This window comes from Cornus florida, unplaced genomic scaffold (assembly GCF_030987335.1).
Source record: "Cornus florida cultivar Cherokee Brave unplaced genomic scaffold, ASM3098733v1 CherokeeBrave_3.0.0_Hap2_Chr03, whole genome shotgun sequence".
Lineage (NCBI taxonomy): Eukaryota > Viridiplantae > Streptophyta > Magnoliopsida > Cornales > Cornaceae > Cornus > Cornus florida.
The window spans coordinates 22,322,315-22,343,364 of record NW_026775573.1 but is presented as its reverse complement, the minus strand read 5'-3'; the positions used below and the strand labels follow the sequence as shown (position 1 = coordinate 22,343,364).

The 21,050-nt window shown below is 35.3% G+C and overlaps 1 protein-coding gene and 2 pseudogenes across 1 annotated transcript; 1 reads left to right on the top strand and 2 right to left on the bottom strand.

Moving 5' to 3' along the window:
- Positions 1-1,207: 1,207 nt before the first annotated feature.
- LOC132301262 (putative pentatricopeptide repeat-containing protein At3g16890, mitochondrial) lies at positions 1,208-9,235 on the bottom strand. The gene is made up of 5 exons (XM_059798530.1): positions 9,187-9,235; positions 6,753-9,027; positions 4,670-4,723; positions 2,812-2,980; positions 1,208-1,341 (listed from the first exon to the last, which is right to left on the bottom strand). Exons 1-2 carry the CDS (start codon positions 9,233-9,235, stop codon positions 6,914-6,916), a joined length of 2,163 nt encoding a protein of 720 aa, XP_059654513.1. The 3' UTR covers positions 1,208-1,341; positions 2,812-2,980; positions 4,670-4,723; positions 6,753-6,913.
- Positions 9,236-11,074: 1,839 nt separating this feature from the next.
- Positions 11,075-16,707, bottom strand: LOC132299900 (acetate--CoA ligase CCL3-like; annotated as a pseudogene).
- Positions 16,708-16,709: 2 nt separating this feature from the next.
- Positions 16,710-18,895, top strand: LOC132301261 (acetate--CoA ligase CCL3-like; annotated as a pseudogene).
- Positions 18,896-21,050: the final 2,155 nt, after the last annotated feature.

Genomic DNA, 21,050 nt, shown 5'->3' with positions numbered 1-21,050 from the left:
TGTATAATCAATCCACGAACCTCTACAATGCGAGATGAAAATCTTATTACTAAATTATATTTCTACTTTTATTTATTTATTTATCTTATTTATGTCATTAACCTATTACTCCACTTATAACCTTGTTACATATTATAACCAGACATATAAGGTTCTCCATAGAACCTTAGGGTTTATATAAGGTTCTCTATAGAAACTTATGGTCTTTTCTTCTTTGGCAAAAAGAAACAACCAGGAATAGATCAAAAAGATTCTCAAGGGAGAGGCAAGCAACACTATTATTTTCTTACATGTTTATCGTATTCTAATAAATTTTATTTATTTTGTGATGAATCATGGTAGTGTGTCAAGCTTTTAGAGCATTTCATATTTCACCACTAAGCACGTGCGATTACTAGCATAATAAATTATTCAAGGTGACTCCAAGAATGCAATTACTGGCATAATAAATTATTCTAGGTGGCTCCAACAAAATTCAAACTCCTAACCTGTAGGAAGTGAGTTGAGAATCTTTAACATTAATATCTTTTTTTTTTTTATAAATAATATATATATATATATATATATATATTATTTATAAAAAAAAAAAAGAGATTAATGTTAAAGATTTTATATATATATATATATATATATATATATATATATATATATTATTGAGATTTAAATTAATCAATTACGCAGCAAGTACTGTAAGTCCTAATATATACTCTACTGACAGATTCCAATGATGATTAGCAAAGGCAACATGGAACCAAATCAAACAGATCACAATCCATAAATAAATGGAATCACCAAAAATAAAGAAATAATGTAATAGTGCCAAAAGAGCCAAAAATTCATACTTAGGTACAGTTTTTGACTTGAAAGTCCTAATTCAACTAGTACTCCACTTATAACTCTACAAAGTTGTCTGCATAAACTTTATTTACAACTTTGAACAGAGAAGAAACTAAGTAATATTCTAATTATAGATTCGTATGAGAAATTAGCATTAGCAACACAGAACCAGATCTAACAGATCACAATCCATAGCTTTTATTTACCCCTACTCCAGCAGAACTTATATAACGTGCCCTAACAATTACCATATCAACACCAATTTCCTACAAATGCCCACAAAACCATACCAGCACATATCCAGAATTGAATTAAATATTTTATCAACATACCCTGTTGCTCAGCCATGCCATGTACAGAGTTTTAGGAATAAAAAATGCAGTCGAAATCCAAAAACAACTACGATGTCAACCCCTGTTGCTCAATCATGTACAGTGTTTTTGTAGAAAAAAGAATACAGTTTAAGACCTCTTGTTGTCCAGCAGCCAATCAGACCAAGTACCCCTGCAAAATTGCAAACAGAAAAAGGGAAAAAGGAAATAAATTAGCGTTGTTTCACAGTAGATATGAACCTGCAAACGCTAATCCGTTTGTGATTGTATGTAATGTGACAGATATCATCAAGCAAAATTTTAAGACTTTTATACTATTGTGGACGTCCTGGTTGGAAGAACTGATTTTGCTAAGCAAAATTTTTGAAGAGGAAATATTACTTGCATAAGCCACTGAGGACTAGTTGGACTTCTTATTAGAACATAGATACACATAAACATTTGGAAGGGCTTGCATTAGTGAATAGGTATAATATGCTTTGTTGACCCTACAGCTTTATCCTAAGGGTAATCTAGCACTTTTGATGATAAAAAACCATTTATAGTGTTCAATGTACTAATATCTACATTGAGTTTCATGATATATCAAAAGGAACACATTAAGAGAGAAAGATCAAGTCCACACTACAATGATCACATCCAGGACATTGAAGTTGCAATGAACCTCATTCTGAATAATTTCATCAAAGCAACTCAGAATTGATGCAAGGAAGTCTCAGAAGCCATAATGATCATCAATGCGTACCAATGGGGTAGATAGGTTGGTGAGAGTCCTAGGAATTAAAGTGCAAAGAATCAGTGAAACCATTTGAAGCTCAAAATAGGATCATGCATCACTCACACACCTTGATTCTTCATGCTATGTGAGATGCTATGCATTCATAATTTAACCGGCCTTAAGCATTCAATTACAAAATGAACTTGCATATTTCACCACTGAGCAAGTGCAATTACTGGCATAATAAATTATTCCAGGTGGCTCCAAGAAAATTCGAACTCCTAACCTGTAGGAAGTGAGTTGAGAATCTCACATTAATCCTTTTTTTTTTTTTTTTTTTTTTTTTTTTATAAAAAATATATATACATATATATTATTGAGATTTAAATTAATCAATTACGCAGCAAGTAATGCAAGTCCTAATTCTACTAATACTCCCCTCATAACTTATATCGTATATACTCTAATGACAGATTCCCATGATAATTAGCAAAGGCAACATGGAACCAAATCAAACAGATCACAATCCACAAAAACATGGAATCACCAAAAATAAAGAAATAATGTAATAGTGCCAAAAGAGCCAAAAATTCATACTTAGGTACAGTTTTTGACTTGAAAGTCCTAATTCAACTAGTACTCCACTTATAACTATACAAAGTTGTCTGCATAAACTTTATTTACAACTTTGAACAGAGAAGAAACTAAGTAATATTCTAATTATAGATTCGTATGAGAAATTAGCATTAGCAATATGGAACCAGATCTAACAGATCACAATCCATAGCTTTTATTTACCCCTACTCCAGCAGAAATTATGTAACATGCCCTAACAATTACCATATCAACACCAATTTCCTACAAATGCCCACAAGGCCATACCAGCACATATCGAGAATTGAATTAACTGTTGTATCTACATACCCTGTTGCTCAGCCATGCCATGTACAGAGTTTTAGGGAAAAATTTGCAGTTGATCCAAAAACAACTACCATGTAAACCCCTGTTGCTCAATCATGTACAGTGTTTTTGTAGAAAAAGAAATACAGTTTAAGACCTCTTGTTGTCCAGCAGCCAATCAGACCAAGTACCCCTGCAAAATTGCAAACAGAAAAAGGGAAAAAGGAAATAAATTAGCATTGTTCACAGTAGATGTGAACCTGCAAACACTTATCCGTTTGTGATTGTATGTAATGTGACAGATATCATCAAGCAAAATTTTAAGACTTTTATACTCTTGTGGACGTCCTGGTTGAAAGAAGTGATTTTGCTAAGCAAAATTTTTGAAGAGGAAATATTACTTGCATAAGCCACTGAGGACTAGTTGGACTTACTTATTGGAACATAGGTACACATAAACATTTGGAAGGGCTTGCATTAGTGAATCAGTTAAGCAAATAGCTGCAGGTAAAGTGATGATGCATAAAGTGCAAAATTTAAGTGACTACAAACCTTCAACATAAAGTATTCAAAACATTTTACATGTTCGTATTACTAAATTACAAAAAAATTGAAAGTACCACTACTACATCATGTTTAGTAGTGCAGAATCGTGTCTGGGCATTATTTTTTAACACTGGGCATATGAGGATTTAGTTGATTTGAGGTTAGTAGGTTTCTTTTAAATTAGCAGCTTCCACTGCTCAAATATCGCGCTTCAGTTACTTCATAGAGTAGCCATATAACAGTATGACATAATAACAACAATCATAAACACTACATTGCTACACCTTGAAGTGCTTGCACCGCACTAGTATATACATTGGGTAGCCTTAGTATTCCCGTTGCATTTTCATCAATTAACTATTGGTTTTGATGCACTTGATTATTTTTATGATCTTATAACATATAGCTTCTATATTGTATCTATAACAATTTTATTACACTAAAATTGCTTATAGTATTAGAGTAAATGAAATGCTAGTACTATTATCAGGTATAATATGCTTGACATGCAGGCAGGTATAATATGCTTGACATGCGGCCATACTGAATGACCACCTAGGCAGCTTGGCTAGCATATGGGCTTTTATTAGAACCATACCCTGTGCTTGCCTTGGATATTTGACTACCATGTTTCCCTAAGCTGCATTTTGGCCTTAAAATCCAATTACTCAAGTTTCCCGGTCGTGAGCGTGTATTAAATGAATCAAGATTTGCATATCATTGCATGGGGCACTCAAGGAAAACGAAATGAAGAAATAATTTTGATGGAGCAGTGCATAACCCTTTTCTATTCATTATTTAATCTGGCCACACATGCTTGATGCAACATCTCATACTTTTTTTTTTTTTTTTACAAGGAAAACAGAGAGACACAACTAAGGAACAGGACTACACATCATATGCTGCGCATCTCAGGAAACTCAGGTGAATTCTTCTGGTTTTTACTCTCCTAATTTTTTTAGCAAGGTTGACATAACTTGTACTTTGGTGAATGCCATATAACAAAGATCAAATTTTGTTTGAAAGTAAAAGGTCATACATGTTGGTTTTTCTAGACGCCAAGTCAATCTCATGATGTGTTTTAAATCATAGTTTTTCATTTTTTTCAATGGTTTATCTTGGTACCATTAAATCAGATAATATGTTTTACAAAAGACATTTAGCATCTATAGTATTTTGAATTTAATTTTTTTAATGTTTTTTCGCACATGTCATTTGTAAAGTTTGAGAAAGTTATTCGCTCATATTACATCATTAGCACTTAACAGGTTTGGCAATTTGTGGAAGATAGAATTGACATTTCAAGTAGTCCTTTATCAAAACGGAATATACATACACTGAAATCAGAACCCTATCATCGCCGCCACAGTCCAATAATCAACCCTAAAAACTGCAAATGAAAAAAAAAGGAAATAAATTAGAATTGTTCAAAGTAGATGTAGATATGAACTTGAAAACGCTTATCCATCTGTGATTGTATGTAATATGACAGATATCAGCAACTGTTGTGAGGAAATTACCAATTGACTCGAGCTAAATGTTAGACTTTTGTACTCTTGCGGACATGCTGGTTGGAAGGGGTGCTTTAGTTAATTTCCAATGAAAGCATTATCATAACTTTTACATCAATCATTTTCAGTAATAGTTGTGAAGAGGAAATATGTCTTGCAAAAGCCACTGAGGGCTAGTTGGACTTCTTTTTGGAACATAGACACATATATATTTGGAAGAGCTTGCATTAGTGAATCAGTTAAGCTGATACTTTCTAGACCAATCCCCCTCTTTCATTACATAATTTACCAAATCTCCATTCTATCAGTTTGTATCCCTATCGATAAGATCAATTACTCTAAAATTATGAGAATCATTAGGAATTTGAGAAAACAATTTAGAATTTTCTGAGTCTGATGTTCATCGATCTTCCCAAACATTCACCAAATTACCATTAATTACCCTCCAATACACTCCTCTTCAATAACTCCTTTCAACTTCAAGTCTCCACCAACCATTTTTACGCTCAAAATCAATCAGAAGGTCCAGTATCCTTCCTTAAATAATAGTTAGTATATGTTGTTCCATTATTCCAACATTATATGCTGCCCTTTCGTTAGCCCTTCAACATAAGCACTCGTAAGGGTAGGAAATAATAGGAATGGTGCTGATTTTCATTTTTCTTCTAGCTTTTTTCAGTTTCGAGCACCACCTTTTCCCTGCCTATTACTCATCTTAAAAAGCTGAAACGACCAGCACAGTCTCCAATTTAGGAGTTGTAGGTTAAGGCACTCCCCTTCGAAGGGGATAGGTGGAAGAGTAAATAATTCAAACATCTGATTTTTCTTACAGAGTTGAGCTATTACAAATTATTCAATATTGGAATAATCTTCTTTTGTCAATCATAATGTCCCATTCAGTATGCTTGTATCAATACTTAGAAGTCATTTTAAATCAACTATTCACATGTACCAATGATATTGATCATGATGCGCTCCACGAGACACGCGATATGCAAAAATTTTAGGCATTGGCGAAAGACTTCCAGGGGTAATTTTTAGGAATATTTTCTTATTTTAGGGTTATAGTATCTGACACGGATTTGAGTCGTTTGACTATCTAGTAGTTCTTTTCTTATGTTCAAGAAATATACATGGCTTTGGTATAATAGTGATTTACAGCTTTATGATTGAATATTTGATTTACTAATGTCCTTTATCTCTCTCACACACAAACATTCTTTTTCCCCTCATGTGTCACTAGGATTTCAACTAATTCTTAGATCACAATGGCAAAATTCACTTAAAAGGTGAAAGGGTTGAGATTCAAATTTTTAAAAAGCTCCATATAAAGGGATGTTATAGCTATAGCAACCACAACTATTCAGTTTAAAGTTGATTCCAACAAATGGCATGCCAGGAAATGCTGGAACGCTAAAATACCAGAATCTCAAATTAGTTTATCATGAAAATAACATAGTCCACGCCAGCGAAATTTATAAGGAATTGCAAGCATTTATAATTGGAACTCATCTTTCTGCAGGCATGGCTAAATGATAGGTATTCCAATAACAAAACAAACCTCAACTCAGTTAGAAAAAATCAGCCAAGGAATTGCAAGAACTGACCTGTGTCACATCAAACATTAGTTTCTTAAAAAATAAAAAAAAACAAAATTTATCTTTTTACATAAGATCATTAATTCCTTCAGAAAAACTCAGCTAGTTATACATGAAGAAATCTCCAGGGTACACACACACAAAAAAAAAAATAGCGCAGATTAAAAGAATTTTTAACTGCATACTATTAACTATCCAAATTCAGAAACTGTATAAGGATATCCACCAGGAATGCATGCAGCAAACAGCTAGGAAATAAGGGGGGTTAAAAAAGTTCAGTGTGGAAACCATTGGAGTTCGTGTTATGTACCTGAAATGTACCTGATTCCACAACGCAGCAGGCAACATAGCAGCCTGGTAATCGATAGCTCCACCTACTTTCAGAGCAAAAAGCTCTACTTAGCAGCCCAACCTCGTGAATATAAATCATAAGAATGTGAAGAAAACCCCATTATATGAGATAAGGATGGGTTATAACATAATTCCCCTCTCTTTGCATTTCTTGACTATATCCTTGGCCTCTTCAGAGTAAGTTGACTGAACTAGGGCATCAATCAATGAGTGATAAGTATAAGCATCAGGAACACATCCATTTGCTTCCATAGAGAAGAACAAGTTCGTAGCTTCATCAAATCTCCCCGATTCACACAATGCCTTAATAAAAGCACAATAAGTAAAATTGTCAAGACTCAAATCTGAAGTCAACATGGTTATAAGAACCTTCTGGGCTTTCTCAATCTTATTCATTTTACAGAAACTTTGGATAAGAGCATTGAAAGAGAATATATCGGGTCTTATTCCATCATCTTGCATCTGTTTCAAAAGTTTCATTGATTTGGCAACATCCCCCACAATACATAACGAGCGGATCAAAATATTATATGTGACAGCATTTGGAATGATGCCCCACTCTGGCATTTCTGTGAAACAATCAAAAGCATCCTTGATCTGGCGCACGCGACAAAGGCCATCAATTATTGAACTAAAAGTGAAAATATCTGGTCTGAAACCCTGTTCTAAGAGCATCTCCAACAACTCCCGTGCCTTACCTACTTCCTCAGTCTTGCAAAACCCGCTAATTAGAGTATTGAAAGTGACAAGGTTAGGAGCAATACTTCTTTGTTGCATCCCTTTGAAGGTCTCCAATGCTCTGTCCATCATTTTAGCTTTGGAGAAGCAATCAATTGCTATGTTATATGAGAAGACATTTGCCACAAGTCCATCCTGAATTATCTTATTTGAATACCGAGTCCCTTCTTCATCTCGTCCGGACTTATACAGAGCCTCAGTGAGAAGAAGAAAAGTATTAAACCCCACTTTCACATCTCGATCAATAAAACCATCGAGTATCTTACACGTTTCCTCAAGGTCCAGTCCCTTAATAAAACAAGTTATTGTAACATTAAATGTTGAACTGTCAGGAAAATAAACTCTCTCGCTAGCCTTTTTCAAAAACTCCGCCGCCTCTCTCGGCAAAGAATTATTAGAAAGACAATGCAAAATAGTATCACAAGCTACTTTAGGCAAAACCGGCTTCCCCTCCACAAATCTAGATAACAGCTGAAATGCTTTCTGTGGGGATAGACAACGAAACACACCATTAACCAATGATCTATATGTGGCTTCATTTGGACTCACATTTCGCTCCCACATTTTCTCTAATATTCTAAACGCTCCATCAACCCTTTTTGCATTACAAAACCCATCAATTAGTATCGTATAAGTAAACACATTGGGTGAATATCCCAAACCATCCATCTTTTTCAGCAAACGCATTGCCTCGTCCACTACACCAGCCTTACAAACTCCATGAATGAGGATATTATATGTAAACCTATCAGTATTGCAATTATCTGACGGCATCTGTTGAAATTTCAGATAAGCTAAATCAAGTGAATTCGATTTCACTACTGCATCTATAACTGCATTATACAACCTAGTAGTTGGACTAAGACCCAAATATGAAATTTGCCCGAAAACTTCATCACGGTATTTTGCCAGCCCTAATCTCCCCCAACTACCAATCAAAATACAAAACAAATCTTCAGTAACCTGACACCCAGAGCTTCTAATATCTCGAATCAACTCAATTGATAAGACTAGCGGACCTTTCCTATAAAGGGAATTAACTAAGACACCCCTAATCGATTGATTTCTCGCGAATACAGGGTCGATATTCGAAACCCAGATATAAAATTTCAAAGGATGCAATGGATTTTCCCGATTTTGTAGAATACTCACAATTAACTGATGATTCAAACTGATCCGCTTCACTTTAAACTCATGGTTTAGCAACAAGAACCAGTCTTTACTTGAAAGTATCTGATAAATGTACTGATGGTCGATTGGTTTTTCATGTAATTTGTGTTTATTAACTGAAATGTGACCGTTTGTAATATAAGGCAAGTTGGGGTTTTTGAATTGAGAGTTCAATGAAGACTTACCTCTAAAAGAAGCTTCGATGTTGTTGTTGTTGGTAGGTTTGTGGTCAACAGCCGTTAAATTTTCAAAAATTGGGGTTGCGAAATTTTTCTGATTGGTTTCGGATTGCAGGTAAAGCCCTAGAAGCCAAAGAAGAAAACCCTCTCATGTCCCTTGGAGCAACTGCTGAGGAAGTGACGACTAGCAAAACTGTGTATAACTTGGACCGGTCAATGAACCGGACTGGTTTTTCTCGCTACACAAAAGTTTAGTAATAGATATGATAAGGCAGAAGCTTCTATCGAAACAGGTACGGGACTCACCATTGGCAAGACGGGTGATGCTTGAATGGAATCTCCCAGCTTCGTTCATCCGGCCGCCGGCAGAGCCTCCAGATGGTTTGAGTTAGGGCGCCGCTCTGATTTCACGCCCTAATTATCCTTGCACCGGAATGAGTTACGGCTCAGACATGAGTAGTCTACAAACCCTAGACTAGGAATGTGTTCGCTAGGTGATGGGCTGGACCCTGAGGTGTTATTTTTTGTTTTCATTGTTGGTCTCTTTGCTTATTGGGCCGTCTACAATTCGTGGGCTGTGTCCATGCATTATGTAATGTCTCATATTTTTATATATATAAAGTTCAATTTACCTTCCCAAAAAAAAAAAAAAAAAAGTTTATTTTGATTATGGCTTTATATCCTATTTGGACAATTTTTTTTGAGGGCTAATTTTATAAAACTCAAACTGCTTTCAAATTTTGATCATAAACTCCCAATCTATTTTTAAAAAAATTTACGCTTTAAAAAGTTATCTACCTCAATATTCGTATCCAACCCGTTAACCCAAATGTGAAATTTAAAAATATAAATTCTTTTTTTTTTTAAATTACAAAAATAATTTAGAGGGGTGAGTTTGAGGGGTGGTGGCGGTGAAGAAAATATTTAAAGGGTATTTTTGTAATTTAAAAAATATATTTTTATTTTTAAATTTAACATTTAATGGTAATGTTAAATTTGTCATTTCACATCCGAGTTAACCAGGCATGAATATTTAGACAATTTGATCACTTTTTTAAAATGCGAGGGGTTTTCTAAAACATATTGGGAGTTTATGGTCAAAACTTGAAAGTAGTAGAAATTTTATGGAATTAGCACTTAAATTTATCCCTAATGTACAAATATTAATCTACTTTGAATATTGTTTATTTACGATTTCGAAAAGAAAAAAAAAAAAAAAAAAAAAACCCCAAATTTTTAGATACTCATTAGTCTTTTCACTCCTTCGCTATAGTTGAAATTATAATTTTTTTTAGTATTTACCAATTTTAAGTAATATGAGGATGCAAAATCAATTGATTAGAAAATAATTATTATGGGGATGTGGTAAAGTGAGGAGTTTAAGCTTTTATGTTTGTTCGCCTCAATCTTAACTTTTTTAATATTCATTGAAATAATACCCAAATCTAAATTTAGTTTTGTTGTCTAATTAAAATAATAATAAATTCTTATAATAATGTAACACTAAAATAATCTTATTGCAACCTCAATTAAAGAATCAAACTGAAAATATTATTTCATAATTTCAAAATAACAATGTTACAAGTACAACTCGATTTAGTGTAAAAGTCTGCGTCTACCCAACAATAAAAAAAATGTCAGAACTCAACAATTACAACCAAAGCATATCGAAAGCATTCTAATTTCTCCACATGTGCCTCAGTATAAAATAAATTAGGTCATCGTGTCAAAGTAAGGGTTGTTATAGTGACCTAAACATTTTTTTTCTTGAAAAAAGTCAACCAAGCATGTCCGAATTCTCTCAAAACCAATTCCATAAATCCTAATTATAAACTCGAAAAAAAAAATATATGTTTTATTTGTATGGAAGTCTTTTTTGACTTACTTCCATAAGAACTGGTTTTTGCGGAGCCCATCTAAATTATTTTATTCCAGTAATGTATCAAAAGTCTATTATTGTACAATGCTATTGGAAGTGAAAATCTTCTCGCTTTCATGATTTCATCCATTGCTTTCGATTATATCATTATAGCATGTTACTATGATAAAAGCTTCTATGATATGCAGAGAAGTTTGTAAATTAACCCATAAGCAAATGTTTTATACAAAATAGTAAGGTTTTGAAACTAAAGAAGAATAAAAAATAAGCACCACATATATGCCTCATTTTATTTTGTGTTATACCATCTCAAGATCATAACCTACTCTCCTTAACTGGTCCCATCTCCTTTGCCTTGGTCCTCAGCAGATGCTTTCGTATATTCCCAGTAGCAATTTTTGGCAGTGGTCCAAACACTATAAATTTTGGAACTCAATATGCAAGCATCTTTGACCGGCAGAACTTCATTATATCTTCCGCCAACCAATGTTCATCAGACTTGTCAACCCCAGGCTTCAATGTCACAAAAGCACAAGGCGACTACCCCCACTGCTCATCTGGCCTTGCCACCACAGATACCTTCAGAATTGCTGGGTGTAAGTGCATAGTATTCTCGATCTCCACACTACTGATGTTTTCACCTCCAGAGATGTAATATCCTTTGACCTGTCTTTGAGTTCTATATACCCATCAGGATGCTTCACACCGAGATCGCCAGAATGAAACCAGCCATTCGCAAAAGCCTCTTCATTGGCTTTAGGATTCTTCAAATAGCCTTTCATCACAGCATTGCCCCGCATCACAATCTCCCCAATGGTAGTTCCATCAGCAGGAATAGGTTTCATGTCTTTGGTGCTAACAACATCCAGCCCCTCCAAGGAGATGTACCAAACACCTTGGCGTGCATTAAGACGAGCTTGAGTTTCAGGAGGCAGTGTATCCCATTCAGGCTTCCAGGCACAGACAGTGGAAAGGCCGTACGTTTCTGAGAAGCCATGAGTGTGGGTAACACGGAAGCCAAGTTTGCTCATTCCAAAGAAAACAGAAGGGGGTGGCACAGCACCAGCTGTCATTACGCGGACAACATGGGGGAGGGGCAATATGGTCTCATGTTGTGGAGCATTTACTACGTTGTTGAGTACAATAGGTGCAGCGCAAAAATGTGTCACACCATGCTTCGCTATGGATGAATAAACTGCCTTAACTGTTACCTGTGTAAATGCAGATCTAAATGTACTTAGTGATAGAGCTAAAACAGGCAAATTTTATTGAATTAAATGATAACCTGCAAAAAAAAAAAAAAAAAGCATCAAATTGAACCACAATCAAAGAAACTTAAAAAAAAAAAAATATGATGTTCCAGATCCAAATTTTAAAATGGTGGAAGAACCCAATCAAGTAAAGAACTGACACTACAACATAGAACAAAATCTCGCAATAAGAAGTACTGGTAAATAATGTTCTACTTCAGTTAAATCTAAGAATCAATGATAATTTCACTTCTCCCACCTACAAGCTAGCTGTTATACCAAAGACCAGCTCTTTTTAGGTTAAAAAATTGCCTATCACAAGCCACAATTCGAGCTTTATATATCCACATGAACTAGGTAGTGGATTGTCTAATACTTGATTCCATGCAATTTAAGGATTCAATTTGCATACCCGTGAATTATATGAGTAGGAGACAAGTAATATATAACTGGATGAAGATAAAGAGAAGACAAGTAAAGTTAACACAAGAGATGTGTAAGGGGAAGCACGTGAATTTACCATTTAATCAAGTGAAAAGTCCGAATAGTTACCTGTCGAAGGCATATATTTGTCCCACAAAAAGCAACAAGTGTCTAAATGAAACACCAATCATTGCAATGAAACGTGGGTAATGTCCACAGGTATACAGCTCCCTTGTTCATCCCCTATAATATAACTTTACTCAAAGACATGAGATGTGCCCGTCGATGGTGAAACACCACACCCTTTGGACTAGTTGTTGTTCCAGAAGTGTATCCCAAAGTAATGCTTTGCCACTCATCCCGTGGCGGTTTCCAAAGAAATTCAGGGTCACCCATTTCCAGGAATTTCTCGTATTCTATTACTCCTTTTCCTAAAGCATATTTCAGTGTCTCTAGATCATAGTTTTCATCAGCTATGACAATAAGAAGTGGAGGCTTAAAATCACTTCTGCTTTTGTCTGCCCAAATTTTTAAAGCCTCCTCTGCTAAGGGAAAGAATTATTGGTCCACCATTACAACTGCAGATGACGAATGCCCTAGAAGAAAAACAATTGTTGATGCATTCAGACGAATATTAACAAGATTTATAACAGCTGTAGCCATTGGAACTCCAAAATGAGCTTCATACATAGCTGGGAGATTTGGTACAATTACGGCCACCTGCCAATGTTGGGAAAATAACAGTAAGCTGCCAAGTTTCAACAAGTTGTATAACAAATTGCGCAAGTGAACAAGTACCTCGTATAAATATATATTATATATGGCAAAACTGGCCGGTGTATGCCGCACCACCGTCAAGCTTGAAGAGTGTGCATTAAGGCGAGGGCCAAGAGCTTTACATTTATAGAAGCCACTACTACCTTTCACTAAAAATATAGCTAGGGCGAGTAGGAATCGTCCCAATGGATTGTGAGGATCGAGTAATGCATGGAATTGTTATTAGGGCTAGTAGGTCGAGTGATCAAACATTTGGTTGGTTGATTGATTAAAGAATAACTAAATTAAACTAAGTGATAACAAAGAATGCAATCAAGAGTAAGTAAGAGAGAGAGATCTTGGGGTTTAGAGATCACCACAAAGCAATACATTTCTATATCATTGACAAGTGATTAATGAGGGCAAATGGTGTGTTGCAATATTGGTGTGTGTGTGTTTGGTTGATTCAACAAGCAAGGATGACTAGTTAAGCATGTATTGTCTAAATATCATGTGAAAGGCACAATATATCTAAGCAATGAAGCATATATTGTCTAAACAACATGTGAAAGGCACAATAAATCAAAACAAGTCATTAATCATTTCATTAAGCTCACAATCCAAATACAACAAAAGGATAGAGACATATGCTACTTGCATTCAAAAGCTTGGATCATCAAACAACAAACATAAATTGTCCTCCCATTTAACACTACACTACCACTACACTACATCTACACTACTAGCATGAAAATAAACTAGGGGAGAGGCACAATCCATCAAGAGATAAGTATGAACCATCAAGAAAATCACAAAAGCATTCCTTTAAGCACTATGTTTTGATAATCTCTAAATCTATAGCATCAATACACATAGACATGCATCAATAACACAAAATCTAGAGACAAGCACATGAACATCTTTTCTAGCATACATAGACATATGGATAGAATGAAATGATCAATTAGAAGCATTAAACCACATAAATCATTGAATAAACAAGATCTATATATATATCAAAGTGTCAAAACATCAATTACAATACTAATCCCTCAATAATACACAAGATTAAGATGTAGAAAGCATGCTTGGGGCTAACTCTAGCCCCAAGAGGATGTCGAGCCACTCATGGTGATGTTGCTCCAACCCTCAAGGGCTAATTCCATGGTTGAAATCTGCTCCTTGTTGATGAAGAACTCCAATGGTGTCTCTAGCCTCTTCCTCCTCTAAGCTTCATCTCAAGAGATTAAACCCTAGAATAGTCCATCTATGCTCAAAAAGTGCATCATATTCCTTTTATAGGTAGGTCAAGTGGTACACAAAATGAGCTGGGGTCGTGCAGAGAATATTCTCTAATGATTGGATAGAGGACAGATTGCACAAGCTAGAATTTTAACTTTTTCGCACTAGAGGAAGCTTGATTGATCGAACCTTGGACTTGGATCGATCGAACTGGCTGAGATCTATCGAACTTAGGCTGGATCGATCCAACTGGTTAAGCCTTTTAGGAAAAGATAAATCCAAGATATTTTGGAGAGATATTTATGGGAAAAGGACAAAAGTGGTTAGTGGGTGGTACAGCTGTGGATATGATCAATAATTTGAATAAGGACAAAAGTGTTCGATCAATTGAAGGGTGGTGTTGGATCGATCGAACTTTTGGACTTTATGCTTTTGGGTCTAGGCTTGGATCTATCTTGAAGTGTTGAGATCGATCGAACCTTGAACTTGGATCGATCGAACTTTACTGCTTCCCACCTTTGGCTTTATTTGCTTCCCTCTTTCTCCACTTTACTCATTTCTTTGTTTAATCCCATAATTGCTTCAATTAAGCTCTTATTTAACTGAGTTAGCTTATTTTCAGGATAAGTGCCTGAAAATGGAAATAATACGAAATCAATCTAAAATGGTAAAGTAAGATAGATAAAGGTATTAGAATGCCTAAGTTTAAGGGGTTTAAATACGCACTTTTTAGCACTCATTAAAAACCATTATTCATTATTTTGCAGTTTTTAGTTTAATCTTTTAGCCACCGGATGGTTTCTTTCTTGTACTTTACTCTACAAAATATATCCTGTGATATTCAATATTAGAGAAACTTAAACATACATATTTTCGTTGGTAAGAAAATTTGGTCTTGGTGACAAGGAAAAATCCTTTTTAAACAACAAAAAAATGTACTGAGATGCACAACAGATATTCAAGATTATGATATTTTTAGCTTCCACAGTCACCAGAAGAGTTGGCAGTGAGACATGTTTGGCTCTGGTGGATTTCAGATTAGACCAAAACTGCCTAGGTTGCATTGAAAGCAAACTTTGATATCATTACCTAGACAAACAAGTATTCCGCTAATAAAATACAACACATACCTGCACCAATGCCAATTGCTTTACAAAATAAGAGCAATAAGATAATAGTGAAGATTATAGATCTAATAAACTTAGCTCCACCATAGTTTTTCCTGATCATCGCACAGTTCAAGGTAAGATCTATGATGATTTCAATTTGAATTCCATACATTTACTGATTAGGTTGTTGAGCTTCCAGTTGAAATGGAGACTTTTTTTATTGATAAGCATGGTTGATTAAAATACAAGCAATCTAACTCAACTGATATTTCACAGCTTCAATCAAGCTCACAAAAATATAGTTTTGACTCAATATAATTAAAATGCTGAACTCAGGGAACAAAATGATATCTCGTTTGGGATTCTCAAATATATATCTGTTATGTTTGGGAGCACTGAATGGACAGTTTGGATTTGGAATTTAAAGAAATTTGGTTCAAAGTTTTAAATACATTTTCTCCAATTCCAAGTCCAAGTCGTCCATTCGGTGCTCTCAAAGGCAACAATACCTTAATTTGCTAGAATATGTATTAATTTCCCTCAAATTGAAACATTTCAAAGTCAACGATTAAATTCTTAGCTTCTCTCAAACATCAGATTTTTCATTATCAAAGCTCAATCCCCCAACCAAAAAAATCTCCAAACTATCTTAACAAACTAAATAACTATGAATCTTGTATGAATATATTTCTATAAAAATCCGACATAAAAATGAGCGAGAAAATCAATTCTACTATATAATTTAAATCTGAACGACTCCACAAAATGGTCAAAATAGTAATTCAGTCAACAAATAAGTCATCAAATTGTATATACAAAACACGTAACTATGTTCGGTTGAGTTGCAAATAAATGTTATAAAAGACAATTTAATTATTCGAATCTTGTATTTTTCCTGAGTTTTCTGAGCAACCAAACAGAGGGTGGAGCAAAATTTCAATTGAAGCAATTGAAGTACCGTGGAACCGATGCCGATGAAGCGGTTGGAGAGAGCGGAGGCCAATCGACGGCATCGCTGGTAAGTCTGGAGCCACGTGTAGTGCAGAGACCCATGGACCATAGATTTACGGTGGGGATGCACCAGAGCTGCTATCTCCAAGAACCAAAGTGGTGTCAGTGCTTCGTGGTTCGCTGGGTTCTTCGGCAGATTGTCTATGTCTCTCGACATAGACACCACTTGGGTTCTTGGAGAGAGCAACTTTGGTGCATCCCCACTATAAATTTGTGGTCCATGGATCTCTGCACTACACGTGGCTCCAGACTTACCAGCGATGCCATCGATTGGCCTTTGCTCTCTCCAACCGCTTCATCGGCATCGGTTCCACGGTACTTCCATTGCTTCAATTGAAATTTTGCTCCACCTACTGTTTGGTTGCTCATTAAACTCAGGAAAAATACAAGATTCGAATAATTAAATTGTCTTCTATAACATTTATTTGCAACTCAACCGAACATAGTTACGTGTTTCGTATATACAATTTGATAACTTATTTGTTGACTGAATTACTATTTTGACCATGTTGTGGAGTTGTTCAGATTTAAATTATGCGGTAGAATTGATTTTCTCGCTCATTTTTATGTCGAATTTTTATAGAAATATATTCATACAAGATTCATAGTTATTTAGTTTGTTAAGATGGATTGGAGATTTTTTTGGTCGGGGGATCGAGCTTTGATAAGAGAAAATATGATGTTTGAGAGAAGCTAAGAATTTAATCGTTGACTTTGAAATGTTTTAATTTAAGGGAAATTAATACATATTCTAGCAAATTAAGGTATTGTTGCCTTTGAGAGCACCGAATGGTCGACTTGGATTTGGAATTGGAGAAATTGTTTTTAAAACTTTGAACCAAATTTCTTTAAATTCCAAATTCAAACTGTCCATTCAGTGCTCCAAGACATAACAGATATATATTTGAGAATCCCAAACGAGATATCATTTTGTTCCCTGAGTTCAGCATTTTAATTGTATTGAGTCAACACTACATTTTTGTGAGCTTGATTGAATCTGTGAAATATCAGTTGAGTTAGGCTGCTTATATTTTAATCAACCATGATTATCAATAAAAAAAAGTCTCTATTTCAACTGGAAGCTCAACAACCTAATCAGTAAATGTATGAAATTCAAATTAAAATCATCATAGATCTTATCTTGAATTGCGCACTGATCAGGAAAGGCTATGGTGGAGTTAAGTTTATTAGATCTCTAATCTTCACTATTATCTTCTGGCTCTTATTTTGTAAAGCAATTGGCATTGGTGCAGGCATAATGATAGTTTCGATTTTTGCATAACATGTGTTGTATTTTATTGGCGGAATACTCGTTTGTCTAGGTAACGATATCAAAGTTTGCTTTGAATGTAACTTAGGCAGTCTTGGTCTGATCTGAAATCCATCAGAGCCAAACATGTCTCACTGCCAACTCCTCTGGTGATTGTGGAAGCTAAAAATATCATAATCTTGAATATCTGTTGTGCATCTCAGTGCATTTTTTTGTTGTTTAAGAAGGATTTTTCCTTGTCACCAAGACCAAATTTTCTTACCAATGAAAAATGTATGTTTAAGTTTCTCTAATATTGAATATAACAAGATATATTTTGTAGAGTAAAGTACAAGAAAGAAACTATGTGGTGGCTAAAAGATTAAACTACAAACTGCAAAATAATGAATAATGGTTTTGCCATGTATAATATATATTTATGTGAGGTACTTGTTCACTTGTGCAATTTGTTTTAGAACTTGTTGAAACTTGGCAGCTTATTATTATTTTCCCAACATTGGTAGGTGGCCGTAATTGCACCAAATATCACAGCTATGTATGAAGCTCATTTTGGAGTTCCAATGGCTGGAGCTGTCATAAATCCTGTCAATATTCGTTTGAATGTATTAACAATTGCTTTTCTTCTAGGGCATTCATTATCTGCAGTTGTAATGGTGGACCAAGAATTCTTTCCCTTGGCAGAGGAGACAAAAGCAAAAGTGATTTCAAGCCTCCACTTCTAATTGTCATAGCTGATGAAAGCTGTGATCCAGAGACACTGAAATATGCTTTAGGAAAAGGAACAATAGAATACGAGAAGTTCCTGTAAATGGGTGACCCTGAATTTCCTTGGAAACCGCCACAGGATGAGTGACAGAGCATTGTTTTGGGATACACTTCTGGAACAACAGCTAGTCTAAAGGGTGTGGTGTTGCACCATCGAGGGGCATATCTCATGTCTTTGAGTAATGTTATATTATGGGGGATGAACGAGGGAGCTGTATACCTGTGGACATTACCTACGTTTCATTGCAATGATTGGTGTTTCATTTGGACACTTGCTGCTCTTTGTGGGACAAATATATGCCTTCGATAGGTAACTATTCGGACTTTTCACTTGATTAAATGGTAAATTCATGTGCTTCCCCTTACACGTCTCTTGTGTTAACTTTACTTGTCTTCTCTTTATCTTCATCCAATTATATATTACTTGTCTCCTACTCATATAATTCACGGGTATGCAAATTGAATCCTTAAATTGCATGGAATCAAGTATTAGACAATCCACTACCTAGTTCATGCGGATATATAAAGCTCAAATTGTGGCTTGTGATAGGCAGTTTTTCAACCTAAAAAGAGCTGGTCTTTGGTATAACAGCTAACTTGTAGGTAGGAGAAGTGAAATTAACATTGATTCTTAGATTTAACTGAAGTAGAACATTATTTAGCAGTACTTCTTATTGCGAGATTTTGTTCTATATTGCAGTGTCAGTTCTCTACTTGATTGGGTTCTTCCACCATTTTAAAATTTGGATCTGGAACTTAATTTTTTTTTTTTTTTAAGTTTCTTTGATTGTGGTTCAATTTGAGGGCTTTCTTTTTTTTTTTTTTTTTTTTTTTTTTTTTTTTTTTTTTTTCAAGTTATCAATTAGTTCAATAAAATTTGCCTGTTTTAGCATTATCACTAAGCACATTTAGCTCTACATTTACACAGGTAACAGCGGAGGCAGTTTATTCATCCATAGCAAAGCATGGTGTGACACATTTTAGCATTGCACCTGTTGTACTCAACAGCGTAGTAAATGCTCCACAACATGAGACCATACTACCCCTCCCCCATGTTGTCCGCGTAATGACAGCTGGTGCTGCGCCACCCCCTTCTGTTCTCTTTGGAATGAGCAAACTTGGCTTCCGTGTTACCCACACTTGTGGCCTTTCGGAAACGAACGGCCCTTCCACTGTATGTTCCTGGAAGCCTGAATGGGATACGCTGCCTCCTAAAACTTAAGCTCGTCTTAATGCACGCCAATGTGTTCGGTACATCGCCTTGGAGGGGCTAGATGTTGTCAGCACCAAAGACATGAAGCCTGTTCCTGCTGATGGAACTACCATTGGGGAGATTGTGATGCGGGGCAATGTTGTGATGAAGGGCTATTTGAAGAATCTTAAAGCAAATGAATAGGCTTTCGTAAATGGCTGGTTTCATTCTGGTGATCTCAGTGTGAAGCATCCTGATGGGTATATAGAACTCAAAGACAAGTCAAAGGATGTTATAATCTCTGGAGGTGAAAACATCAATAATGTGGAGATCGAGAATTCTATGTACTTGCACCCAGCAATTCTAGAGGCATCTGTAGTGGCAAGGCCGGATGAGAAGTGAGGAGAGTCGCCTTGTGTTTTTGTGACATTGGAGCCCGGGGTTGACAAGTCTGATGAACATCGGTTGGCGGAAGATATAATGAAGTTCTGCCGGTCAAAGATGCCTGCATATTGGGTTCCAAAATCTTTAGTGTTTGGGCCACTGCCAAAAACTGCTACAGGGAAGTTACAAAAGCATCTGCTGAGGACCGAGGCAAAGGAGATGGGACCAATTAAGAAAAGTAGGTTATAATCTTGAGATGGTACAAGGCAAAATAAAATGAGGCATATATGTGGTGCTTATTTTCTGTTTCCTTTTTTTGTTCTTCTGTAGTTTCAAAACCTTACTATTTTGTATAAAACATTTGCTTATGGGTTAATTTACAAAGTTACCTGCATATCAATGAAGCTTTTATCATAGTAACTTACTATAATGATATAATCGAAAGCAATGGATGAAATCGTGAAAGCAAGCAGATTTTCACTTCTGATAGCATTGTACAATAATAGACTTTTGATACATCTCTGGAATAAAATAATTCAGATGGGCACCGCAAAAACCAGTTCTTATGGGAGCAAGTCAAAAAAGACTTCCATACATATAAAACATTTTTTTTTTTTTTTCGAGTTTATAATTAGGATTTATGGAATTGGTTTTGAGAGAATTAGGACATGCTTGGTTAACTCTTTTCAAGAAAAAAAATGTTTAGGTCACTATAACAACCCTTACTTTAACACGATGACTAAATGACCTCATTTATTTTATATCGAGGCACATGTGGAGATATTAGAATTCTTTTGATATGCTTTGGTTGTAGTTGTTGAGTTCTGACATTTTTATTATTATTGGGTAGGCGCAGACTTTTACACTAAATCGAGTTGTACTTGTAACA

Bases quoted from the DNA above. Each gene is read 5' to 3' on its own strand.
- LOC132301262 (XM_059798530.1), bottom strand. From the start codon at position 9,235: ATGAACGAAGCTGGGAGATTCCATTCAAGCATCACCCGTCTTGCCAAT. The intron at 9,028-9,186 runs GTGAGTCCCGTA...AAGGGACATGAG, and splicing joins CATCACCCGTCTTGCCAATG to AGGGTTTTCTTCTTTGGCTT.